The 27,062-nt window shown below is 45.4% G+C and overlaps 1 protein-coding gene across 2 annotated transcripts in view; it reads left to right on the forward strand.

The window, feature by feature from the left end:
• The window catches only part of XPO7 (exportin 7), a 50,522-nt gene that overhangs the window by 19,636 nt on the left and 3,824 nt on the right, over positions 1-27,062 (forward strand). The window contains exons 4-25 of one of the 2 annotated variants that reach the window (XM_082495669.1): positions 757-923; positions 3,020-3,112; positions 6,426-6,530; positions 8,739-8,904; positions 9,466-9,539; positions 10,965-11,084; positions 11,319-11,465; positions 12,337-12,509; positions 13,599-13,792; positions 15,311-15,416; positions 16,762-16,897; positions 17,863-17,936; positions 19,028-19,108; positions 19,647-19,710; positions 20,913-21,021; positions 21,483-21,589; positions 22,064-22,152; positions 22,869-22,976; positions 24,100-24,182; positions 24,756-24,970; positions 26,146-26,284; positions 26,613-26,773. In XM_082495669.1, the coding sequence (XP_082351795.1) occupies positions 757-923; positions 3,020-3,112; positions 6,426-6,530; positions 8,739-8,904; positions 9,466-9,539; positions 10,965-11,084; positions 11,319-11,465; positions 12,337-12,509; positions 13,599-13,792; positions 15,311-15,416; positions 16,762-16,897; positions 17,863-17,936; positions 19,028-19,108; positions 19,647-19,710; positions 20,913-21,021; positions 21,483-21,589; positions 22,064-22,152; positions 22,869-22,976; positions 24,100-24,182; positions 24,756-24,970; positions 26,146-26,284; positions 26,613-26,773 (2,711 nt within the window). The remainder of the gene's footprint in view (positions 1-756; positions 924-3,019; positions 3,113-6,425; positions 6,531-8,738; positions 8,905-9,465; positions 9,540-10,964; positions 11,085-11,318; positions 11,466-12,336; positions 12,510-13,598; positions 13,793-15,310; positions 15,417-16,761; positions 16,898-17,862; positions 17,937-19,027; positions 19,109-19,646; positions 19,711-20,912; positions 21,022-21,482; positions 21,590-22,063; positions 22,153-22,868; positions 22,977-24,099; positions 24,183-24,755; positions 24,971-26,145; positions 26,285-26,612; positions 26,774-27,062) is intronic. The other variant, XM_082495670.1, reaches the window with a different exon arrangement.

Below are 27,062 nucleotides of genomic sequence, written 5' to 3' on the forward strand. Positions count from 1 at the left end.
GTGCTATCCTAAGGTATAGGATGCCCAAAAGGCAAGGAAAAGTTTCTCTTAGATGGCACCTTCACCTATATCATTAGCTAACAGAGTTCAAAGCTAAATATACAGATTTTTTTCCAGGTGGAAGCGAACGACAAGTCTGTGGCCTTGTGAATAAATGAGTTGCATTTCATACATTTTTTGGGGGGAGTATAAAATACGCATGGCGCTCGCCTCTTTTGAGGACATGCTTTCAAAACGGAAAATCCTTTATGGCTCTCTGAAATATCATTGAGAGTATCTCCTAAGGGAGCAGTCAGTCTGTGACAGTGCTCTTTCCTGGAGAAAGGCTGATACTTCTTTTCCTCCGAGGAAGGAGTCTGAATGCCATTCAGTCCGCTTTCTTTTCTACAAATGATGCGGTAGCTGATCATCCCCGAGGAAAGGTCTTGAAATATTTTCAGCTTTTCTTGCTATTTCCCTGTGCTTACAGAGGCTTGGACTTAATCTGATAATACAAAACAAGTTAGGCTTGTGGGGAGGAACTCTCGCCGGTCTCTAACCTCTTTCCAGATCTGTTCCACAGCTTTAGTATGTTATAGGCACAGGTAAAAGGTCAACATTTGTATCTAACCCACTACTGTGCTGATTTTTTTTTTATTTTTTTTTTTTCCTGTTAAACATCTTTCAAAAAGATGCTTTTTCCTATCAGTGTTACCATCTCAGCTCCATCTGCCGGAATTTTGTCTACAGATACACCTCCTCTTCTCTGTGTTTCAGGGAACTATGTGCTCAACTACCTTGCCACTCGGCCAAAGTTGGCAACATTTGTCACACAAGCGCTAATCCAGTTATATGCGAGGATCACAAAGTTGGGCTGGTTTGACTGTCAGAAGGATGAATATGTCTTCAGGAACGTGATCACAGATGTCACAAGGTTTTTACAGGTCAGATTTTTTGAAAGATGAATACACACCTTGTCTGTGCGTTTTCAGTTATTGTTTTGCACCTTAGTGTCATCTGTCCGGTCTTTCACCTCTGCGTTTGTTGATTGAATAGTGACTACCAAGGCGAAGCAGCTCACAACTGGCAGGACGGGGCAGTTTTTTTATAATTTAAAGTTTGGCGGGGCAGGGATTAATTTCTGGAAGCTGCTGCCTTTAGTATTCAATGGTAAGACAAGTCTCGTAGTGTTCCAGTTGCCCAATTCTTCTTTCAAGCTCTCAAGCTTAAATACACCAAGCTGATTAGTGCAAAATGGTAAACACGTGGGGGTGTTGTCTACGAGGGAAATACGTGCTGTGCTTGACTTGCTTTCATTCACTGCAAGGGTGATATAGCCATGGAAGTCACATTTGATATTTGGCTGAGTTATCATAACAAAATGTAGCTTAAAGCTAGCCTGTTCCGCAAACGTTATTGTTAACAGTTTTCTTTAGAAGTCCTGACTTGTTTCATAAATGTACGTGCTGTCACCATGGTATAGGGTTTCATTCCAACCCAAGAGACTGTATAGGTAGAAGGTTGCGTTTTTATCAACAGCTGTCTTCAAACTGAAACTTCGTTCCAGAGAGATCAGTAGATCCTGTAACACTATGAATGCTGACTTATTTGCTCTGTAATTTGTCTCAAAATCAAAAGTTGAAGGAAGACAATAGAAGAGATCAAAATGACCAGAAGTTCTTCCCAGTGTGGAAGAGGAGGTGTAATGTGTACAAGCCTTTAATTCTGGAGTGGTAGAATGTGGGCGTTTGGAAAATAGGCTAACTACCATTATTTTAGGCATTTACAGCTGTCTGAAGTGAAGTAGGATCTAGAAGATGTTAAGTAATTTAAAGATCATGTTTCCTTCTGGGCTGGTAACTACATCTTAAATAGTTTGCAGGTGCTCTTAGCTGAAATTATTAGAGCTAGATTCTTCACTCTCCTGGCTCACGACATCGGGAATGTGTGCTTTTTAATCAGGAACTTAATTAAATGGTGTGAATATCTGCTTGCTGTGTTCAGTTTGAGATGGTCTGTTCCCATTTGCTCAAGTTACCTGTTCTGACTGCTAAAGCGTACAGGAGGCTGCAGGTTTTCCAGTGGCTTCTGTCTAGATGTTATCATGTAAATACTGAGACTGTCATGAAGAGATGGCTCCAGTAAAGAACCAGCTGAGGTCCCGAGCCTAAATATGCTTGAATTTCTCTACTGCAGATGAGTTCTGTCTTTGAAGCTGGAGACTTGTGCAGAAGGTGCTAACCAAGGTGGAGCTAGGAAAGGAAACATTTATCAGTTACAGAACAGAAACTGGGGCAAAGGAACAATACAGGTTGTTTCTTTTAAATCATTTGATAAATGGATTACCGTTCCTAGTGAAGAGGTATCTGTAACGGACCTATTTCACAATTGGCCCCTTGTTGGCAGTCTCAAGTGCAGCCAGAGGCTGAACAGGCTGTGAAGAATGGACTGCCTTCACGGGGAGATAGCCTGTCCTTGGCAGGAGGGCTCTGGGGCGGGTGTTCGGAGAAACTTGGTCAGCTGCTACTTGTGGTGTTCAAGGTCTGTAGTTTTAAAAGGAGGGGGGGGGGGGGGGGGGGGAGCAGAGTTTATTTCCCAGAGTTTTCACCTGGCAACTTTAATACTCGTCCTAGTGTTGCAGAAATTTCTGCCTGCTTTACCACGGCCTCTGTTACAATTAAACAAACTGATTTAAGAAAAAAATAAAATCTAAATAAATCTTTTCAGAGTTAATGCATAACACAAAAATGTTGATTACATTATTAAATAAAAGGAGCCTGTTTTTATTAGCTCATGTTACCAAACTCTTTAGAACGCTTTGCAATGTTAAACATCAAGTACTGTAAAAGCACATTTTACATTCTCTTGCTTGGTATTGCTCACGGGCTTTTTTCCAGTCGCAACACTACAAAGGTAAAGCATTTCTAGACAAACATGTCTAGAAGTCTTCCAAGCAGAAAGGCCTTTGAATGACCGTGAAACTTAATGGAAACATCCTGGCACTGCTAACTGCTTTCCCTGTCCCCCTTTCCTTCCTCAGGATAGTGTAGAGCACTGCATCATAGGAGTGACAATCCTGTCCCAACTAACTAATGAAATTAATCAAGTAAGTGCTACAGCCTTCCTCAGTGAAGTAAGTGTCCAATTTTCTCATTCATATTGTGTCCTGCTGTGTGTCTGTGCATTGTTTGGGGGCTTTTGCTTGGTTTTTGGTTTTGTTTTTTTTTTGGGGGGGGGGGTGTTGTGTGGTGGGTGTGTTTTTCTTTCTTTTTTTTATTATTTTTACACAGTCATGCGCTTTTATGGTAAGATGCTGAAACACCTTGTCCTGAGGAATTGTTTTGTTTCACTGGCATCTTCCATCTTCTCTCATATTTTGATTTAATTTTCGAGATGAAAAAGGAAAGAGCAATGCTAAGCAACTAGCTGAGCCTACCTAGTGAGGGCAAAGCCCCGAGGGTGAGGACATCCCTGGCACCTTCTGCTGTCCGTCCCTCTGCGTGGTTTCAGCTTACAGCATTCTTGTGCCAAGAAGCGAACGGAGCATGCCCTCCGCCATATTGACCGAGGAGATGAAACAAAGAGGATTTCTCAAATTGCGCAGATTTTTAAAGCGTCCTTTTCATTCGGTACTTAATTTCGTAGTGTTCCCAGCAGGGAGTTCTCAAATTCTGCCGGTTTATTGGGGCTGAGTGCCTTGTCCCTTACACAGCCCCGGCCCCCAGTGACCGGCAGAAGAAGCGATGGACACACCAAGTCCACGGTGCTCTGGCATGGCACGCAGTCGTGCCTGCTGCAGCAAGGTGGTGATGCAGAAGTCCTTCCAGGTTAGTTCAGTGGGTTGTAGAGGCCTCTAATGTTATGCTGCCTCTCGGTATTTATGTTGAAAGCTGGAACAAGTGGCTTCACTTGGTGCTATCCAAACTTGCATCTTTTTCCTAATCAGTCAGGCAGACTTTGCTGTAGCACCATTGATGGCTACTACTGTCCTAAGGCAGCGTGAGAGTTGTCGTGTGTATAAATGTCTCTGATTTTGCTAAGAGGACCAGGGGTAACTAAGTTTTTTTTTTTTATTATTTTTATATCTTGCTTAGGAAACTAACCTTTCATTTTTGCTGGTATATTGACTAATCCAGGCAATGGAACAGAGATCCTCGAGTGGGATTTGAAGGATGGTCACAGATTGTTTTCAGAACTGGAAATGGAGGAGAAGGTTTTGTCCTGGCCAGGGCAAAGCACTGATTTCTTCTGCTGGGCTTGATGAAATTCAGCACTTCTGAACTTCCCGAGCCCTGTGCTGTAATCTGAAGGGTTTCTGTGTCCATTTCAGACCCCAAACTCACTTGGATTCTTCAAGCCTGGCCTGATCAGTAAATCCTAACCCATAGCTCTCCTCTGAACTGAGCCATACCTTGTTATGGTTACCATTTCCTTGCCCAGACTTTTGCACAATCCTAACTCCATCTCCGCAGAGGGCCAGTCCTTCACTTCCTTGCACAAAGGATGAAAGCGAATCTGTGTACCTCTCTAAATTAGTACGTGTCCGCATCTTTGTGCAGGGCTGCAGCTTCTGCTGGTGGGAGAGTGGTCGGGACAGAAACTGTCACCTGTCCCAGTTCCAGAGTCTCTACAGGTTGATACCAAAATAAGCAACAAGGTTAAACACTTTAATCAAAAATCTCTTCCTGATATCTTGGATATTATATTGGCCTCAGTTTACTACTCATTCTTAAATTTGCTTTGCGCCAGCAATTGCACAGGGCTGGAGTCAGTGACTCATCTTGGAAAGTCTAAAACTGCCATTACTTGCAAAATAATAAATCTGCCAACATGCCCACTCATCAGAGTGGGGTCAAGTGCATGTATGTAGCAAAAAAACACCCAAACCCCCCTTCTGGGGCTTCTCTTCAGGCTTTTTTTAATAACTATTTAAACTTCCAACTACATTGCATGAGAGCTGAAGTTTCTAGAGCTCTTTTTACTAAAGCCTTTGTTCCAAAAGCTCAAATAAAATAGACTGCTAGTAACTGTTTTGAAGTGTCAGTTTTCATCCTCTAAGTACTGCACAGGCTTGCCTGGAGGTACCGAGTATTCACTGGATTGTAGGAGTTCACTGATTTAAGCCACATGACCTCATAGTGACGAAAAAGGAAATGCTCATTTGCCACAAGCCCAGAAATACATGAGGTTCATAATAACCATGGAAAGAGTAAATAATGCTCATTTTCTTAAAGACCATGAAATCTACTAGCATGAGCTGAGGAACAATAATTCAGTCGTTAGAGCACCTGACAAATTTAAGTCCAGTTCTAGTCTGCCACTGACTACTGGGTGATGCAGGGCTTCTCTTTCTCACCTATAATATAAGAGACAAGAATGTTGGCATCCTCCGTGGGGTCGTTCTGAAGGTTAGTACACTGAAGTGAGGTCTGCAGTGGTTTGACCTGTACTGGTTCCTCCAATACTGGATGAGATATGTGCATATTTAAGGTTAAAAGGCATATAGTAACAAAAGCGTAAAGGAAATGGCGATTCAAGTTGTGTGCCTCTGCACGGGGCTGCAGTGAGGGTCCATATCGGATGCACTGTGATAACCAACTGCCCATCAAATAACTTATCGTGGGCAAGTGGAATTTTGCCAGCCTGTGTTCCAATAAGTGGCAAAGATGTGTAGTATCACGTCACTTTTCTTCCCTTCCTAGAAAGTACTCTGCAAAGTGACGTAACCCGCGCTGCCGTTCACCTGTGCTGGCCCGTGCTAGAACGCGTTGGTTGAACCAGTTGGAGACTCTGTTATCCAGTATAAAGCAATATGTGTGTATTTGCCTCTTAGATCGTCTGTCAGCTTTTTGCTCTGACACAGTGAGAGATCCAGAACTGGAGTTTATAACAGATACAGCAAAGTTCAAACTGGCTGTCACTGGTTAACTCTCCTTCTAGTTTTCTTCTTATCTGCACAGGTTCAGGAGGGGAATTATAATTGCTGGTAGTTGACTATGTGTCTGCCCAGCGGCTTCAGGTAGGATTTAACTCCTAAGGAGTTTGGAGCACTTTAGAAAGCAGTGTTGACGTTTCTAAAATAAGTGACTTAAGTGCTGTTGAAAATACTGCTGTTGATCCTGCTTTGGAAGTGATTTAAATGAACTTGAGAGTAAACCCAACCCTGCTTTCTGGCAGGGCTACGGTGAAACCGCATTGTAAGTATTGTAGGTGGAAAGTCCTGCCATCAGCCGGCACTCTGATTTTATCTGTGGAAGAGCCACTGTTCTGCAGTAGCAGCACGTACTGCAGTGGCAGTGCATCCCCCTGCTTTCCCCAGCCGGTGTACCGTTGCTCTGGGCAAGGAAACCTTGATGTCCCAGTGCTTAACAGGGCTCCTGCGGGTTCTGCTGCTCTCATTCCACCTCTGCCTGTCAGTTCTAAGCACTGGTTTTCTCTCTGCTCAGGCGGATACTACTCATCCACTGACCAAGCACAGGAAGATAGCCTCATCCTTCCGAGACTCATCCTTATTTGATATTTTCACACTGTCATGCAATTTACTGAAACAGGTAAGGAAACCGTCGGTTGTCATCTCTCTTGGGGCTGTATGTTGTGGCAACAGACTTAGGGCTGAAGTTGCCTCTGATGTAACTCTCCTGGAATGAGCGCTCTTGTTCTAAAAGCTGTGTTCTGGACTTGTTTTTCAGCAAAGCTTTGACTTAGGTTTGTATTAAGGAGAGGAAAAAAAAAAAAAAAAAGAATGACACATACAGAAATATAACTCCTTTCAACAATCTTGATTGAATGCATGTGCCTGGACCATGAGGCTTGGGTTAAACTTTCCTGTCTTAAAGCATGAGGAAAGAGATGTTTGGTTTCCATTTTAAATATTAGACTGTCTTGTGTTCCCCAGGTGTTTATTTTGTGCTAATTACCACATGTGAGTTAACTTGCTTTGAAAATACTTACTTTGCGACAAAGCAGCAATGCCCTGCTAGTAGGGTTGGGTTTTATCCTGAAGAAAATTCTTGATTCTGTATCAGGTTTCTTTTCTAAAAAGCTAATCTGGAGTCTGATGGTGCCTTCAAGAATAGCCCTTTAGGAGAAAGTCTACCCCAATAAACTGAGCAGCAGTAGCAGAGGTTTGATTAGGTTAACTTTTATCCTTCCAGCTCAGTGAAGTGTCAAAGTTGACAAATAGCACAAAGAGTGGAAAGGAAATTTTATTTTAAAGATATTTCAAAATGAGCAGCTTTGGTTCTGTCAGTAATAAAGGTGGGTACGTGGGTGTAATTTGATCTTTTTTCTCCTCCTGGTTTCTAAAGGAAGCAGGGCTTGTACAATTATGCTAGTCATCCTTTCCCATGCACCCATCCTCCTGGACCACAACAACTCTGGTAGCTTTTAAATTCATTGGCTTCTTTCAGAGGCGTTTGATGGTCAATTAGAGATCTCAGAAATAACAGGATTCCTCCACTTTTGTGAAAAGAAGCGCCTGGAGAGGCGCAGGCAGGACAGGGTCCTTATAACTGCCCAGACTTGTTGGAGGAAATTCTGCAAGTGCTGGTAGTCAGCCAGGAGGCATAAACCAGAGCTTGTTAACCGGGTGTCCCCAGAACTGCGCTCTTACTGCTGCCCTGTCCATGTAGCTTTGGCTGAGTGGCTGCCCACACTACTGTTGCTGCATGACCACGGGGTCTTAGAGACTAGAAAGACACAGCTTGTCTAAGGAGGAAGCCGCTAGTTTTCCACCCTAACTCCTAATCATCTTGCTTTTGTTTCTTGGGATGCTGGGGTTTAAGACAGGCTGGGATGTTTTTTGTTGTCTCGTGCAATGTACTTGTTTTCCTGTGATTAAACACCTACTACCCAAGTTCTGTCTTTTTTTTTTGTGTCTAATGGTAGCTGTCTCAAGCTTCTGTATGTAAAGCAGAAGTTTCCAAGGTGATCCTTTCGAGTGGGGAGGGTTGGGTTGCGAGAAACCAATCTCCAGCGTCTGTATCCACATCCATAAAACAGGGGGCATTTAGGCAGCCCCAGAAGAATGTGTCTGTGCTACAGTGGAGAGAGTGAGGAAGACGTTCCAGCGACCACTAGCACTGGCCTTGGCAGTGTCAGGACAGTGTTATTTGCAATAGACTTAAGCTGGAAGAAGCTAGTTTTGTTTTAAGTACAGAGCGATAATGTGAAGGATAGACAGGCTGTCCCTGGAGTACAGACCTGAGTGCTGCATTTAAACTGCAGTGAAATGACCTAGCGTTTCGTGTCCATCGATTTCTTTATGTTACTTGAGAGTGTCCACGTTTTCCCTGCCCATAGCAGAGCGTTGTAACTGGAGCAGGGTTTATACAGATCATCTGTGCAAGGAAAGGGAATGCGCTCATTTCCATATGAGGGTTAGGTGGAGCAACAAGATTCCCTGCTGCTAAGTGCTTGTCAGGCAGAAAATGTATTCTTGTGTTTAACCTTAATAAGAACTTCCTTATCTCCAGAATCTCACAGTATAATTGCAAGCTGGCAAGCCTGGCTGCTTTTCTCCTGTGTAGCACAAGCCGAGTGAAAAAGAAAGCACTGTCTATTTATCCATCTTGTGTAAAGCATGTAAATACACACGCTGTCTGTAAAAGTACTTGATAGCTGGGATCGGTGCTTGTGGCATGTGATCCTTATGATTGCGACATGCTGTTTAAAGTTGAATTACTGCCTCAAACTCAGCTGTCACCTTGATTTTTTTTTTTTTTTTTCTTTTTACTTTTTTAATACGATGTGTTTTATAGGCTTCTGGGAAGAACCTGAATCTAAATGATGAAAGCCAGCATGGTCTGCTCATGCAGCTTCTGAAGCTCACGCATAATTGCCTGAACTTTGATTTCATTGGCACATCGACAGACGAGTCCTCAGATGATCTTTGCACTGTGCAGATCCCAACCAGTTGGAGATCAGGTAATCTTGCTGGAGGGAGAGGGCTAATCTACCGCATACCAGCTGAAAGCATGGGTGACTTCCTAAAGCCCTCCCTGTGCTTAACAAATAAAACTTTTGCGTGCCATGCCAGATGTAAATTCCAGCCTTTCCTGTGATTGCAAATGTAACCTGCGCTTGGGTCGGCTGTCCTGAGCTATAAAACTACTCCTCTACCCTTTCAGTCTTACACCTGCCAATTCAAGAAACAGTAAGGCTGGGGTTTTTTTAAAAATAAATAACAAATAACTCGGCACCTGTCCTCAACATCCTTGCTGTTCTCACCCGTCATTTTGCAGGCAGTTTCACAGATCGCATTCTTAAAATATTTTCCTGTAATTTTGTCTTAGTACCAAGTACCAGTGCGTTTACTTTATTTCTGGGAAAGGCAATTGTGTAAAAATGTGAAATCATTTGGAAATTTTCCTGTAGTGTGGTACTTCATGTGACAAGTACACATGCCATTGTTCATAAGATAAGCGTTAGACCTATGGAAAGCAGTAAATGGAACTGTTCTCAGTAAAATACTCTGTTCTGTTTCAGCATTCTTGGATTCTTCAACCCTTCAGTTGTTTTTTGATCTTTATCATTCCATCCCTCCTTCGTTTTCTCCTCTGGTAAGTTTAGTTTTATTTTTCTTACAGGCTCCGCTGCCAGAAAGTGTTTGTAGGAGTCAATCTGGGAGACTTACTGTTGGTCCAAATGCCGTAGGCTGCCTTTGCTGTGATGGCACTGCCGTGTGCTGTAGCGACAGAGGGTGCAGCTGCCGATAGATTTGATGCAGCTGCATTTGATGCATTTTGGATTTGACCTAAGAGCAGCTTGTTTGCTGGAAGTCCCACTACTGCTTTGTCCTTGCACAGCTTAGCGTCTGCCTGCTCGCTCTGCCAGTCAGCCCGTTTTGAGGGATATAGCTGCTGTTATTTCCACCGTACTGCTAAGTTGATCTTAAAACCGTACTGCGAGTAGGTAGCAAGTCTTGGGAGCACAACCGAGGAATGTAATTTCTCCTTCCACACTTTAAAACTAGGCCATGTCCCAGTTGGATGAAATGGCCAATAGCGCAACTGAACTGAAAGTTGCGTTGTTTCTTCTTGAAAAAAGCTGCCTGCCAGGCATTTATCTATCGGATAAATATTTTTCATAATTAATGCTACAATGAAAACATGCCCTTTGGCTAGGGAGGGAAGGGTCCTTCAGAAGTACTTTTTCCACTGAGACTCTCAGCACTGTTCATTATGTTGAAGGGTTACTTGCTAATTCTGAGTTTAGAGCCTCAAATATTCATGAGAGATTTTAACAGTGTGAGAGTCTTTTTTTTTTTTTTTTTTTTTTTATTATTGAATAGAAATCTGAAGCAATTACGCCTTTAATTGTCCTGCCTCTTTGATCAGGAAGCGTAAGTGCCAGCAAGAATGAGGCTTAGCAGCTGAGCCCGTAGTCCTTACACTGGTTAGAGGGGATGGGCACTGCAGGGTGGTACTCATAGATGACTGCTGCTGCTCTTCTAAACCCTATTCACCAGCCTGCTACTACTGCACCTGCAGCCTGGGAATTTACTCTCGATTTAAATTTCAGAGATTTGGGTTAAGAACAATTTTTTTTTTTTTTTTTTTGTTCTTGCCAGTCTTCCATCTTCTGTGATACTTTTCCAAGTCTGTGTTAAGTTTACCAGCTTTCCCTGCCAGTCCTAGTGTATTTTCAGTCTTACGTGATCTGTGTTCTCCATCTGAAGAAATCCCAGCGTTTTTGGGAGCAGAGTTTGGAACACACCGTTGACTGTCAGGATGGAGTTGATGTTCCTTTGGGAGATGTGGTTTTTATCCCTGCTGTAATTTGCTTCTACACTTTGACATAGACTACACAGAATTGCAGAGATGATGGCTGTAAGCTCAAATCCTCTTTTGAAGTGAAGGAGCTGTTGTGTAGCATGCAAAGGAGCATCAGGCTTAAATGATTTGTTGCGTCATGAACAGGAAATGTGCTGTTCATTTTATTGTTCTAATCCTTCCCTTTCTGTTTATTCTCTTTGCCCCTTTTAGGTTTTATCCTGCTTAGTGCAGATAGCCTCTGTACGCAGATCCCTCTTCAACAATGCAGAAAGAGCAAAGTTTTTATCTCATCTCGTTGATGGAGTTAAACGAATACTGGAAAACCCACAGGTGAGTATTTCAGATGCAGTCAGTGGAATTGTGTCTCTGCTTCCTCTGCATCAAATTTCTTTGCCAAAAATACTTTCTGATGTCCCACTTGTGGCACGGGGGAGAAGGGAGCAACATCTTGCTGCTCTTCCTTTTCCTACCATTTCACCATAAATCTGCGCCTCTTGTAGCTGGCTGCCATGTGTTGCGGAGCACTGCTGTTTCTCAATTCTTCTCCTCTTTTTCTCCTCTCAGAGTCTGTCAGACCCAAATAACTACCATGAGTTCTGCCGATTGCTGGCCCGATTGAAAAGCAATTACCAGCTGGGAGAGCTGGTGAAGGTGGAGAACTACCCTGAGGTCATTCGACTCATTGCCAACTTCACCGTGACCAGCCTGCAGGTACAAAGTGGTTTTACTTACCCTTGATGGGTGTTTATGCCCCTCTTCCCTTGAAACAAAATTATAAGCCTCTTGTCTGTTCTTTGCCCCTTAATTCGCTGTATGTTATTTTTACCAAAAACCCCTGCAGACTCTGTGACAGAATCCTGCAGCGTAGCATTGATTATTCTGTGAATTCCCACTGAATGGAACAGGAGCAGTATGTGGGGGAAGGCAGGGTTGCTATGCCTCTAGAGTCTTTCCATGTCCTAGCAGGGGGAAAAAAAACCTTGTTAAATAAGGCTTATTTTTAGAATTATGCATCACTTCACTATTAAAATGCAGTTGCAAGGATTGCTAGTAATATTCATATCGTGCCACGTTCCCAACGAGTTTTTCACTGGTACACAGCTTGTAACTATACCCGTGCACAGAATATGGTTAAAAAATTTGTATAGCTTACATAATGCCTTTGTTAAATTTTAATATTTATCTGGAAAACAGCTTTAAGCTGTACGTTCTGTTTGGGGAGCTGTCTGCAGCATGCTACAGTAGGAGCTCGGCAGTAGTTTGGGACCAAAGGCTTTGGCTTAGCTACACAGCCAATAATATAAAAAATATAAATACAAGTACATGTGGCATGTGTATATATACGTATATACAATATAAAAAAAATAACTTGGGATTATCTTTCAGTCTTTACTGAACGCTGATAATGCCCACTGAATTCAGGTGTGAACTGAAATTCATTGTTAAAATTGGCAACCGGATCATTAAAAGTGCTTATGTGTTGCCGTATTTAGTGCTACATGAGTCAAAATACTATGGGTAAAACAATCAAGGCCATAACTCGCTGGTTTCCTTTCCTCTTCTTTCTCTTGGCTCCTGGTAGCACTGGGAGTTTGCGCCGAACAGCGTTCACTATCTCCTAAGCTTGTGGCAGCGGCTGGCTGCATCAGTGCCCTACGTTAAAGCCACAGAGCCTCACATGCTCGAAACGTACACGCCAGAAGTCACAAAAGCTTACATCACGTCCAGGCTGGAATCTGTGCACATCATACTGAGGTAAGAAAAGCAGAGAGATGGCAGCGCTCCTGCTTGTTGCCACCAGAGTCTAACGCAGAAGGCTCTAGCGTGTGTGTCTTCTGAGTTTTCTTTTTAAAATGGCCACACCTGCAGGAAGTTTTGTGAGTCACCGAAGGATTTCTAAGGGAGGCTTACCTAAATCACGTATTCTGTCTCTTATAAAAAAGAGATTTATTTTTTTTTTTTAAGCTGGGTTTTTTTTAGACCTTGCTCACTCTCAAACGGCTGAGATTGACCTGAGTGGTCTCTGACATGTTATGGGTAGAATTCCTCTTACCTGGCATCATACATCCGCAGCATAACACTTACACTCTGAATTGCCATCGTAGCAGAGATCAATAAGTATGCAAAGTATGATGCATTTAATTTTTAGATCTCTGCTGTGTGATAGCACAAATTATACCCAAAAGTATCTTTTTTTTTTTTTTTCTTCTTCTTCTTCCTTTGAGTGTAGGGGCAGCCTACGGGACTCTTTTGCAGTGCCTGAATTTGTGTGGGATGAATTCCACCTTATGTGTGTTTGTATTTGATGAAAACAAATGGTCAAATATAGAAAAATGATGCCTCTCCAGGAAGACTGATCAGCTTATCCCTTTTTAGGTATCTAACAATGCAAGGGAGGAACAGCAGGTTTAGCTAGTTGTGGCGTTTGTGAGAAACTTAGTGTTAAGGTTAGTGTGTTTAGAAGAAAAGGCAACAAAAACATTGAGAAAGATGGCAAGCTTTGTTACACAAAGCCAACCAGACAGAGACCTTGTTCTTGACACTGTTCAAAGACCTGGATAAATGTTAAAGACGTAAGAAGAGCTTACTCATCCCAGGGCCTTATGGCCTTTCCACCTGAACCACTGCTGCTGTTCTGATTTACAGCCGCAGTAACAATCAGGTGATTACGTCGGTCTGTGTAGCTCTCCATCACGACAAATAGTAGAGGCAGAGACTTTAGCCATTGGAATTGCTGTATGCCTGGGAAAGCATCCTCTACTGATAGCCTAACCTATAACATCATATGCTTATTTCTATCTCTGCATTCTAAGTCCTTTCCTAATCTGTTTTCTTGCTGCTTAGGGATGGTTTGGAGGATCCACTGGATGATACTGGCCTGGTGCAACAGCAGCTAGATCAGCTATCCACCATCGGCCGGTGCGAGTATGAGAAGACCTGTGCTCTGCTTGTGCAGCTCTTTGACCAGTCGGCCCAGTCCTACCAGGAGCTGCTGCAGAGTGCCACCGCCAGCCCCATGGACGTTGCTGTACAGGAAGGTGAGCGTGTTTGGAGAACTGTGGCCTGCAAGCTTGCAGTAGGTTGCCCATTCTCAAAAGTACCATTTCAGAAGCCTGCATTCCTGGTGAAATCCATAAATCGTAGAATCACAGAATGGTTTGGGTTGGAAGGGACCTTGAAGATCATCTAGTTCCAGCCCCCCTGCCCTGGGCAGGGCCACCTCCCACCAGCCCAGGTTGCTCCAAGCCCCGTCCAACCGGGCCTTGTGAACACCTCCAGGGATGGGGTAGCCACAGCTTCTCAGGGCAACTTGTTCCAGTGCCTCACCACCCTCACAGTGAAAAATGTCTTCCTAATATCTAATCTGAATCTCCCCTCTTCCAGTTTAGAGCCATTCCCCCTCATCTTATCACTCCATGCCCTTGTAAAAAGTCCCTCCCCAGCTTTCCCGGAGCCCCTTTAGGGACTGGAAGGGACTCTGAGGTATCCGCGGAGCCTTCTCTTCTCCAGGCTGAACACCTTCAACTCTCTCAGCCTGTCCTAAATGGGGGGGCAGATCTCACAAATATTGTCGCAGGGAGGTGCCCGTATGGTGTAGAATATTTTTGACTGTGGACAGACACCCCCAACGCACACAGCAGCACTGGCTGAAGATACTGCTTTCCTACAACTGATTCCATTCCTTTTGGGGGGAAATTTAGTGCATCTTTTTGCCCAGTTGTTCAGAGACAAGTTATGAGGATGTTTCCCCCGTCCACAGGTGGTCAGCCCTGCCTGAACCCATCCCTCTTTTGTCTGAGGCAGGATAGGGAGTGTTCAGTTGAACCTCCCTGCTGGCGATGTGGCAGAAACCTCCAGCTGGTGGTTGGTAATGAGTAACTGGGAGTGGGGTTTTCAGCTGGTGCCACTGTCTGAAGGACGGTGTCTGTCCGCAGCACTGGGTGGGTTCAGCGTGGAGGTTTTGTACTTGCACAGCTGGTTGGTTTAGGAATTGCTTAACACTGGCCACAAAGAAGCCTCCTTTGGAGGCTCAGGTATAGCTGTGTTATGCCCCTCTCTAATAACGTAGCTGGCTTCCCCTTTCGTGGAGGAGTTGGGTGCATCAACAAAAGTTTAGAAACTATTCCTTCTGAAACAGTATTGTCTGATCTAACACAGTACGCTTTTTTTTTTTGTGTGTGTGTGGGCAAAACTCCATATGATGTTGACTTTCTCCACCAGCCACATGTACTTTGAAAGAATAAACGCTGCCTGCTGGCATCTGCACATGTTTCAATACATAGAATACAGCTTTACAAGAAAGTGGCTTTCTGCGGTGAAACAGCTTTAAATAATGAAAATCTTCCAGGCAGACCTGGCATTCTTGTTTCTTTTCTAGTAAAGTTGTGCCTGTTCTCCACCAAGTGGAAACTTGAGTAATTTTGGTATGGGTGGGCACTAAAGCAAAAAGATACTCCTTGTGAATCCTGTCTTTGCCAAAATAAAACGCAAATCTCCTCAGCTTCCTCCATGTAACGTGTGATGTGCTTGGTTCTGATGTCCTCTGTTGGTTTCAGGGCGCCTGACGTGGCTCGTCTATATTATCGGGGCAGTGATTGGTGGTAGGGTCTCGTTCGCCAGCACGGATGAGCAGGATGCGATGGATGGCGAGTTGGTTTGTCGGTAGGGATGCTGACTGTTTTCAAGTTGCACCACTCTTGAAGTCAACAAAAGAATTGCTATTGTGAAGCTGCCACCATGTTCTTCCCCTCTTTTCACTGAAAACTGTGGAATTGGCCATCCTGAAAGAAGAGATTGGCGGCACTGGCTAAAGCCAAGCAGCAAACTTCTGCTGTGGCTTGGCTAAATTGGGAAATCTTGGGTTATAAGAAAGAGAATGAGAGGGGAAGAGCATGTAAGAGGGGAATTATACTGGGCTTAAATGCATGCATTGGGGTAGAACTAAATGCATGATGGTTCTTTGCTGGGGTGGGGGGAAGAGTCTTTTTCCTAGTTAATAAGCCGAAGCGGGTTTTGTCTATAAATACGCTATGAATATTGCAGTTCTTCTACAATCGTTAAAACTTCATCCTGTCTTTTTATACTTATAACACGCGCTGGATTTGGGGGATTATAAATCCTCTCCAGTGCAAGCTTTATTTGATGGATGTGAGAACATGTAGCTTACTACTCATGATCAACCTTGAGTCACACTGAACACTTTGTGGCCCAGAGCCTAATTGCTCTGCTTGGAAGCTAAGGTAGTAAATGAGCTATACTGTGAATGTATGGAAGCTGGCCTGCTGCTGAGCCTGTAGATAACATCAAGCACTGGCTGCCCATGTAGCTGATGAGTTACTGAAGAGGAAAGGGTGAGACCCTGTATGTATTTCAGCTACCTTTAATGCCAACACATATGGTAGATTTTCATAGAAGTCTGTTTACGTTTTATCTTCTTTCCCACTCTGTGTTTTGTGACACTTGCCAAAAAGAGTATCGTTGCTTTTGCCCCCCCTTTGTTTTGCTGCATGTGTGTTACTTACCCTAAAAATCCCTCCACCCCTTCCTTGCCAGCAAGGTCTGCTCATTGAGCCCGTGCACCGGTGACAGCATTGTTTCTGCAGGGCTCCCGTCAAAAGCCAAACTTCACTGGGAGTGTCGTTTAGAGTCTGGCCCTTGTAAAGGGAGCAGGTAGTGGTTTTGCAGGTGGGTTTGAGAACATGATGGACCAGTCGCTGGGTAAGTGTGCTAAAGCACCCGGAACTGATTTCTCCAGCAAATTAAAACCAAGGCCTTGCATCCCTGTTAAAAGGGATATAGAAGCCTTATAATAGCCCTGCACAGAAGAGGGATGTGCCCTAGTCAGTGTTTTGTTATCAGTTTTATCAGTTCTTGACCCAGAACGGCAATACCCACAGAAAGTAAAAAGTCCTGTTGTACGCAGCCCGGAAACAACACCACGTGCCAGAAATCCCTCATTTCTCACCGTGTCCATCAACAAGGTGTGTTTTTTCCCACCTCTCTCCAGAGTGCTGCAGCTGATGAACCTGACGGACTCTCGTCTAGCGCAGGCTGGGAATGAGAAGCTGGAGCTTGCCATGCTGAGCTTCTTTGAGCAGTTCCGGAAGATCTATATTGGAGATCAGGTTCAGAAGTCTTCCAAGGTAATCAGTCTCTTTGGTGATACAAAGTCCAGTAGTAGCTTCCCTTTTTAAATGAAAGCTAGTGGCATTACTTGTTTTCTCTTCTTTGTAGCTGAAAATATTTAAGAGACGTGTCTGCTGTGTTTTCTAGATACGTGTCCCGTGTTAATATTGCAGACCCTGAGCTGTTCTAGAAATAACGTTCTGTATGTGTTGGGAAGGAGCCAGTGACTATGACAGCCTAGAACTTGAGACCTGGGTTCAGTTTTGTTGCCTGCCAGGTTTCTGCTGTGACTTCAAATGAGTCCCTTAAGCCTATAGAGCTGTGCAAGAGTGTGATCGCACCACCTCATACACGTGTGAGGAGCCTGAGCTTAGCACCCGAGCCTTGCTTCCTTGGCTCTAAAGGGAAGATAAATATCCATTTTCTTCATCACAAGGCAATTGTAGATATACTGGACTTTGAATGCCTTAGTGCATCTTTAGAGATGCAAAATACTTTTAAAAAAAAAAAAAAAAAAACAAAAACAAACAAAAAAACACCTAAAGAATGGGAACATCATCACTCCAGAATTAGGTTCTCTTCCTTTCCAGTAATGTATTTCCTTCCCCATCCCAGAGACTTTGGAGCAGTGATGTGACAAGGAGCTTAGATTCACTAAGATTCTCTGTGTGGGTGCAGGTGGAGGAGCACAGTTGTTATGTCCCTTTTCCCTAGGAAAAGCAAGTGCCCATCTTCTGTGTACAGTATCTGAACTTGCTATGACTAGCGACAGAAAAGAGGTGGCAGTGATTAGGGCAAGTATTGATCTGGATCAGATCACAAGCATCTCTGTGCATCGTTTGACTGATCTGGGAAAGCCCAGAGCATACACGCTCCCAGGCACGTGTGCCACAAAGGGAGAGCAAGTGAAAAACAGATAATCCTTGATCATTACTTGTTTTATTCACAGCTTTTAAATTGGTGTTATTTTTTTCCCCTCCAGCTCTACCGCCGTCTCTCAGAGGTCCTGGGGTTGAATGACGAGACTATGGTCCTGAGTGTCTTCATAGGAAAAATGTAAGTGTTCCTGCTTGCCAGCATCAGAGATTCCAGGGTTTATTTGAAGGTGCAACCAGCAAAACTGGAATATGAGGGAGTGTTGTTCAGTCTAAAACTAGTAACATCTGGCTACTCGAGAGAATTACAGGCTTTTATCAGGGCTTAAGTCACGCACAATATCCAGGATTGATTTATCCACCGTGGAGCCACAAAAATAAGCTGTACACCATGATAATGGATTCTCTTTCCAGTGCCTGCTTAGTAAAACTAGAGTCGGAGAGGGGACAGCCTCAAGCACTCGTGCCCTATCACTTGACTATTGGCAATCACCAGCCACGAAAGCTCTATGGGGAGGGGACTGCTCCTTCAGAGGTTTTCTTTGCAAATTGTGCTGTTCAGTACCAGAGTAGTGCAAATTCTTTTCTTAAAATTCTTCCACTCTGGTAGGCACCCTATTCGGCCCGTTCCTTGGCAGCTCTCCTCCAGACGAAACCTGTCGACTGGCTTTTTGGCATGCCTTTGGCAGCCTCTGTTAGCATTTTGAACCAATTCAGCAGCTCCAGTGCTGACGCCCAGTGCCGTGTGCCTGGCGATGTGCAGCCGCCAGCTCCCCTTCCACTTCTTTAGCATCGCCCCAATTTTACGTGCATGGGGCCTTGCCTACCCTCACGCGCCCCAGCTGCGCGTCATCCCCAAGGGGTGAAATGGCTCTCCTGGAAGAAGCAAGGGCTACTAGAATTCTGCAGCTGACAGTGGATGGTGCAGGTGCAGAATTGCATACGTCTGCATGTAGTCACTGCCGCAGAATTCTCTTACCCTTGCTGCAGAAACCAGCCCTGGAGTGCCACAGAATTCCAAGGGCCTGGGTATGGGCCAGTGTAGCTTGGGACCCAAGTAGTGAAGATTATCTGAAGGATAATTTTCTAGTCAACCAAATGTAAGTACAGTAATTTTATACCAATATTTTGTGGCTTGTGATGTCTGTGGTTTCGGTGGAGGGTGGAGCTGATGATGATGTTGGGAGACTTTTGAACTGTAAGAATCCGCCGCACAGCAAAGGGGAAGCAGAGCAAACCCCTCTGATCCATCCTTGTTGTCCTCTTCCCTAGCATCACCAACTTGAAGTACTGGGGTCGATGCGAGCCTATCACCTCCAAGACGCTGCAGCTGCTCAATGACCTCTCCATTGGATATCCTTTTCAGAAGAGCTGTTGGGTGTGCAGGACGCTTTAACCTCAGGAAGGGGGAAGAGTGAACCAGATGCTCGGCTGGAACAGGAGCGTTCTGCATGTAACAGCTTCCTGAACTGCTTCACCTTTGGAGTAGTGAGAAGGGCAGAGTGCGAGTGCTTGGTCAACATCTTACCTGGGTGTTGAATTGCTGTAGTATAATAGTAGCTTTTGATGGCTACAATATTGTGGGGGGGGGTATTATTTTGGATCATAATTGCTTTGTAGCTTACCATCCACAATTAATTTGTTTACAGTCTCAATCTGTCTTACGGTCTTCTACTTGCTCTTCCTGACTGAGTAAATAAAAATGGTGACCACAGGTCTGTACAGCAGAGATGTATGCAACTTGGTTGCTCTTGAAACAAATGGATGAGAGGCTAAAACATATTGAATAATATAGACGTAAGTCCCCTTCCAGTTTTGCCCTGGAAAGTGCTTTGCAAGCATTGCAAGAAGTTTTCTGCTGACTTTGCTGCTTCCTTAACACCCCCTTTACATACAGTAGTGTTAGAAAGCTGGTGAAGCTGAGCGCCGTACAGTTCATGCTGAACAATCACACGGTAAGTCCTTTCACCTTCTGCTTTTCGTCTCACAGCAAACTCCCATCTGCCTTTTGTGCAGCTGAGATAATCCCCTGGTTTTAACACTTGAACACACTTTTGAAGTTTACCTGTCTCCCAGATGATGCTAGATGAGCCTTTAGAAAATGTGGTCTGTGTTCCATCTCTCTTTGTTCAAAGCCCGTCCTTCAATTTTGAGGGGCTGTAATTATGTCGTACCTTTCATCCCTGAAGGGTTAATGTGGGGGTCGCTTTACTCTCCCCTGAAAGACAGCCATCTCCAGAGTGAAATGTGGGAGAGAGCTGGTACTGCTGCACATGCAGGCAGACAGCAGCGAGCACTGTTTCTGCAATTTAATGCAAAATATATCAGCATTTTGGTGCCTCGGCATTCACTCTAAAAGCGCTGATCTGAAAGAAGTGCCGTCACTTGCAGTGGACAGGATAGCAGTCTTTATTCCTTGGTCATTACCGGTCCGGTACTCCCTGCGCGGGTCTGGGATGCTGACTTGAAATCAGAAATGTTAGAATCAGCAACTAGAAGCCAGCAGCAAAGTATCAGATTTCTGACTCGCCTCTGGGAGCGCGTGATCGTTTAATGCTCCGATGCTGTAGCAGTAGGACTCCCAGCACCACATCAGAAGGTTTGCATTGACTGGTTGAACGAGGCGCTGTATTCCTTGAGCTAGGGACTGTTTTGCAGGCAGTCCCACGTCCTGTGTTTGACCCAGAAGCTGCATTCAGACTGCATTGTCTGGGGCTACTGTTTCTGTGGAGCACGTGGGCAGAGTAACTGGGGACCTGTCTGCAGAGGGCTGTTTTTTAGCAACCTTATCGCCTGAAGGGTCCCCATGAGTAAGGGGGGGAAAATTGCTGCTTTGCTGCGAAGGCAAAGCAAGGCTTCTTGTTCATCTGGTCCTGGGGAATTCCAAGATGAAAGATGATCGCTGGTATCTTTGCCAGCAGGTAGGACGCTGCTCCGGGGCGTGCATGCGCGGTGCCTGTTGCCCTCTGGTGGCCTGTTCTCCGAGATGGCTGGCAGATGAGAAGTGGTTAGCAAGATAACTGCGCAGCTCACTGCTGCTCATCCTTGCACAGGCTGAGGATTAGAAAGGGGAATGAGGGATCCTCAGCCCTGGGTACGGGGGCCCATGCAAGGTGGTGGTTCCCCTTTTAACTCATCTCTTCTCTTCCCCTTGCAGAGTGAGCACTTTTCCTTCCTCGGCATTAACAATCAGTCCAACCTGACTGACATGAGATGTCGGACTACGTTCTACACTGCACTTGGGCGTCTTCTCATGGTGGATTTAGGTACTCGGATCTCTTCCTGGGAACCAGAGCAAAATGGGGACTTTGTGGTTTGGATGCTGGGCTCTGCAGTAGGCTAGGCCCTGCTGTTTAGGGAGCTGTAAGCTCCTGCAGGAAAGGATGCTGGAACGGGAGAAGCCAAATAGCATCAGAAAAAGGAGGGGAAAGAAGCTCATGAGTGGTTTGATGCTGTGTTGCTGGTTGCGGGCATTCCAGAGGTGCACACCCCCCAGGCTGGGGCTAAATTTTGCCTTCATAACATTCCAAATGTTTTCCTGAGGTGGCAGGGTTTGTTCTAAGTCTTTTCTCTTAAGTTAGGTATTGGCAGTGATAGATCACCTCTCTGGAAACCTGTGGTCTCTCTGCCTCTAGCTCTGTGGGAGAGCAATGTCTGAGTGTCTAGCACGGGCAGTACTGCAGAGATGTGCAGTCTATTTCCTCCTGATTTCGTTTTTTTCTTTCAGGGGAAGATGAAGATCAGTATGAGCAGTTCATGCTTCCCCTCACAGCTGCCTTTGAGACTGTGGCACAGATGTTCAGCACAAATACTTTCAATGAACAAGAGGCAAAAGTAAGTTGGGCAGCACCTTCCCTATTATTCATGCTCTCCCTACTCTTTCCCTTAGGGGCTTTGACATTTTCAGTTCAGACAGACAGGAGAGGACAAGTAACTCCTGCAGAGGGAGAGCCATTCTGCCCTCTGAATGAGACAAGTAGATGCTGGAGTGATAGGTGCTTTTCTTTTGGTATATGGGGAAGCAACGGTGTGCCTTGTATCCCAGGGGGTCTAGGTGTAGGTCGCAATTGAAGCAGTGAGCCTCATCTTCTGGGAATGAAATACCCAGTCACTGCTCTGGCTCAAATTAAAGAGGACTTCTGGCACTGAAAAGGAAGAACTGTCTAACCAGGGATCGGCATCCAGCAGAGAAAGGCTATATTGCTGTTGGGATGGGAGGAAGGGAAGCAGCTCTGGGCTGCTGGAGCCAGGGAGGGAGAGATCCCTACGTGTGTTATGTTTTAACATATCTCTTCTTTTGCAATACAGAGAACTTTGGTTGGTTTGGTGAGAGACTTGAGGGGAATAGCCTTTGCCTTCAATGCCAAGACCAGCTTCATGATGCTGTTTGAGTGGATGTATCCTTCTGTTGCCCTAAACCTAGAGTCACCCCGTCTGTCAGAGGGGAGGACTCTGGCTGACTGCATCCAAATGGCCTATTTTCCCTGCTAAATCCTGACTGGGGTTTCTCTTCACTGTTATAGTACTCGGTGTCCTGTCTCTAAGCCCTGAAATAGATTTGACTTGGTCTGTCTGCAACCAAATCAACCTAGAAATCTGCTCAAAGCTGAACTGTTGGGGTTTCTCTGAATGGACCTAAAGAGATTTGACCTGTAAAGCACAAAGGCCTTTAATGGGATGCTTGCGTCTCGGCAGCAACAAAAGCTTTCCTCTCGCTCACTGAAGCCAACAGCAGTTGGTATCTTTGTCCTCTTGGTGAGAGCATAGCTGCGCAAAGAGCACCGTGTCTGGGCTCTGGATTTCTCTTTGGCTGGTGAAGGTCAGCTGCTGTTGCAGTGACGGATCTTTGTATCTGCCATCCCTTTCATTCAAAGCCCTTTTGGTTCTGCTTTCTCCTAGTGTAAGAAGTGTGTATGCAACTCCTTCAATGGACTTAAGATTTTTTTTATTATTATTATTATTTTTCCCTGTGATAAAGCAGACCCCAGCATCTCTGTTAATTAAGCTCCTTTGCAAGTTTTGAGTGCAGTACACAAAATATGCCTTTTTGGTAGAAGTTGTGACCTTTTCTCTTCATGCAAAGCAGCACAGTTCCTTAGCTTTCACCTTGCAGCTACCCATCCTACATGCCAATCCTACAGCGGGCGATTGAACTCTGGTACCATGACCCAGCCTGCACTACACCTGTCCTCAAACTGATGGCTGAGTTGGTACATAACAGGTATGAACCTCCAGCAGCTGAAAACTGGCAGGGATTTGCGCCTGTCTGCTGCTTCCGTCTTTGTGTGGGTGTTGGTGTCCAGTTGTGTTTTCTCTGCTTCAGTCTATTTATGCTATAAAGGCTGCCAAGGGGACAGGGGGGAAACTGGCCTTGTTTCAGTAGGGAAGAAAATCTAACAGTTCAGATATCAGTCGTGTCATGACTCAGTCAAACCAAGAGACACGATCAATAAACACTGAATTTGTTCAGCGTCTGTTTTCAAGGACAGCACTGTAAGATGGAGGCAGGCAACTCATGTTAATTTTTAAAACCTTTGCTTGAAATGAGTGTTGCTCTGTCTGGCAGCCAGATGACAACTTTTTGCTTTAGAGCATCAGCTCTTTTTGCCAGCAGAGAGGTACCTCTGACGCTATTCAGATAATTCAGAAGCTGTCTAATCTGGCAGTGGAAGGTTGCCAAGATGTTGCTCTGGCTTACAGCCAGCTGAGCACAGCCCTGTAGGAAGGGACCGTTGTTACAGCCGAGTGGAAGGGACACAAGGTTCAGGCACAATCATTTGAGAGTTGACTCGCCGTTCTGTCGGACTGTTTGCCACATCCAAGCAGCATCTTTGCGGTAGGACAATCCTTACTGGAATACGTCCACTCATTTTTCGGAGGTGAACTGGACAACTCGCTGCGCTTCAATTGTAAGATCTATTCACTGTAGGGGGAAAAAATGCCAAGCTCTGAATTCTTGGTCATGTTATGAATAGGAGCTAGTCAGCCTGCCCTACAATGCTGCTTCCAAGATGTTCGCTGTGTTTGTGTACAGTAGCCTAGTGACTATTGCCAAGACAGGATTTCCACCCTCAATCTTGTAATATTCCTAACGTCTGTGGAATATAGGCCCTTTCTTCTCTGACAGCAGAGCTCTTCTGTCCCTGAGTGGCTGTGTCCTGTCAGGCTTTGGTAATGAACAGCAGTGTTCTCCATCAGATCAGGGCATTTTGTTGAGCTCTGGGGAGCAGCACTGGGAGGAGCATGCCCCAGTAGACAGCAGCGCGAGGAGGTGCTGGAGTGTTAGCTTTGTTTTTACGCCCAGGTATGTCTGAGCTCCAATTTATTCCCTGTCTTTCCGTTAGATCCCAACGGCTGCAGTTTGATGTGTCCTCACCGAATGGCATCCTGCTCTTCCGAGAAACGAGTAAAATGATAACTACGTATGGTGAGTATCCAGCATGTGGGATCCGGGCAGCCTGGGTCTGCCCTTGACTCCTCCGCTTGCGTGGGGAGTGAGGGCTGGGGCACTTGCCAGCTCGGAGAGCGAGCCCAGGCTGGGAAGCAGTGCCAAATCGCTTGCTGAATGCACGCTTAGATACAGAGAGATGCTTCTGCTTGAAGTGCTGGGTAGGCAGGCAAGCAGAAGGGGCAGGGTGCTTGCCATGCAAATGAGGAAGGAAATGATAGCAAGGAGCAGGAACCCAGCTGAGCCCCTTGTGAGTGTGCAAGGTGACACGGGCAAACCCTGGGAAGCGAGTGGAGAGCAATCTTGTCCTTGTGCTGTCCTGTTTCCACTGCAAAATGACATGCAGCTGTATTCTCCCGTGTTTCCTAGTAGAGCCACACTGTTAACTTGTAGTGGGTTCCTTACCCTTCAGCTGGGGAATAAGTCATTGGTGCTTGTGGCTGACTTCTCAGTCACTCCTTATGGCTCTACTTTTGTTTTTCCTGCACTCTGGGGGAGAACGGGTTTGGATGTGGTTGCTGAAATACTGAGTCCGCTTCTGTGCTCATGCAGGAAATCGTATCCTAACGCTTGGGGAGGTCCCAAAGGATCAAGTCTATGCCTTGAAGCTCAAGGGGATTTCCATCTGCTTCTCTATGCTGAAGGCTGCACTGAGCGGGAGCTACGTCAACTTTGGGGTCTTCCGTCTCTACGGGGATGATGCACTGGACAATGCCTTGCAAACTTTTATCAAGCTTCTGCTTTCCATCCCTCACAGTGACCTTCTGGTAAGCTGACACCTGCGATTAGCAGTGTAAACACGTGGCTAGGGACGACAGGGTTGGAAGATTATACAGTAAAGGAATACTTTAATCACAGAGACAAATGGACTTGTACCACTTCCTGGAACCCCGGCTATAGGCACAGACCGGTAGGAAATTACAGCTGCTGGAATGTGCAGCGGCAGGTCCTGCGTGAAGGCTGTAACCTCAGCACCCAGGGGCCTGCTGGGCAGCCCTGCTGCTCAGCTCTGCAGCGGGGTACGCTCCAAGTCTCAGCACAGCAATTACCAAAATAATTCCTCCTCTATCTGAAAAACACTTCCTGCAAGTAAAGGATTGTTCTTCCCTGTATTGCCTGTGGGCAGAGATCTCGATGCATCAGCAGTTACAGCGCAACCTCCTTACTGAAGGCATTCACCCACAGCGTCTTGCTCCTATCCAGACCTCATATACAGAAATCCATTATGCGGCAGAGCTTTGAGACCCTATCAGCGCAGTCCTACTTGGCAAAATATCGAGGAGAGAGGGCAGCATATATTCGTCCCAAGTCTTCTCTGTTTTATTACCATAGCAGGACCTGAAAGTTGTTGCCATCTCTGTGACTGCATTCAGCACCTTCTTGATTTAGTATAATACCAGTAGCCAAACTCTTGAGACATGCAGCTCAAATGCAACTCTTGAGATGGGGCCACTTAGCAGGACTCCCAGCAGAGTCCCCCCTGAGTCTGGGGGCTGCGGAGGGGTCTGTGGCACTGACTGCAGTGTGGGCTGCTGAGCCCAGCACGACGCGTGTTGATTTTCATGCGATCTGGCATTCTGCATGGACACCTGGAGAGTCAGTCCTGTATCTGTATCGCCAGCACTGGCATTCGTCAGCCAACGCTCCTCATTTAGAAAAGAGTGAAGCAGTGGGGAAAGATGTTTTGATAAAACAGTGTTGGGAACCTGCTGGACCATTGTTGCCAGAGCCTGTTTGGAAGGCTTTTGGTGGGGGAGAAGGGTGGAAAATATGTTGGCCCATGAGTTATGCTGAGAGAGAGGTTGGTTTGTTCTCTTTCCAGGAGATTCGGTAAGCAGTTTTCAGGTGATTAATGAATGGGTTGGGTCTAGCAGAAAGCCTTAACTGATGATTACAGGCTAGCCACGAGGCCTTAAAAGTCTTTCTCTTCCTTTCTCTGCAGGATTATCCCAAGCTCAGCCAGTCATACTATTCCTTGCTGGAAGTTCTAACCCAGGACCACATGAACTTTATAGCCAGTCTGGAGCCTCATGTAATCATGTATATTCTCTCTTCCATTTCCGAAGGCCTCACTGCACTAGGTAACTACTTCTGTTCTCTGTTGTGCTCTTAGGGCTTTGATTTGGGAGTGAGGAAAGATTTTTGGTAGCTTTTAACACACAGTATTTCAGGCTAACAAGTTAAGACATACCATGTGAATGGGTGGAGGAGTTTCAGCTCTGTTAAAGCTGGAACGTTAGAAATAAGGAATATGTCAATGAGGAAGTTGCTGACCTGTTTAGGGTTAGGTGGTTCTTGCTCGCAAAGTCCCTAGAAGGACCCAGATAAATGATGGTGTTTCCCTGGGCAGCATCTGAGCAGGGAAATGCTGGCGGTGCCCCAATATCTCCCCCTTCCCTGTTCCTGCAGACACCATGGTTTGCACAGGCTGCTGCTCCTGTTTGGACCACATTGTCACCTATCTCTTCAAGCAACTGTCTCGCAGCACCAAGAAGAGGACCACACCTCTGACCCAGGAGAGCGACCGGTTCCTGCACATTATGCAGCAGCACCCGGAGATGATTCAGCAGGTAAAGACCGAAGGCGTAGGGCCTTGTTGTGGCATGGCACGGTAAACTCCCCGATAAGCCCTGAATTTTCTTAGCATGATGTCATGTGGGGGCTGCATGCTCCCTGCTCTAGAGCCCCAGGCTTTTCCAGAGCAAAAAGGATTATTTTTTTTTTGCTAGTATTGCATCTCTCCTACACATTCATCGTATGGTAGGTCTAATTCAAAGCCATGCTTCAGGGCCGTGGTTCTCCCTGCGCAAGGAACACCATTTTTGCATTTCAGATATGAAAGGAAGTAGCCAAAAATGA

The sequence above is a fragment of the Vanellus vanellus genome, assembly GCF_965231255.1.
Source record: "Vanellus vanellus genome assembly, chromosome: 26".
NCBI lineage: Eukaryota > Metazoa > Chordata > Aves > Charadriiformes > Charadriidae > Vanellus > Vanellus vanellus.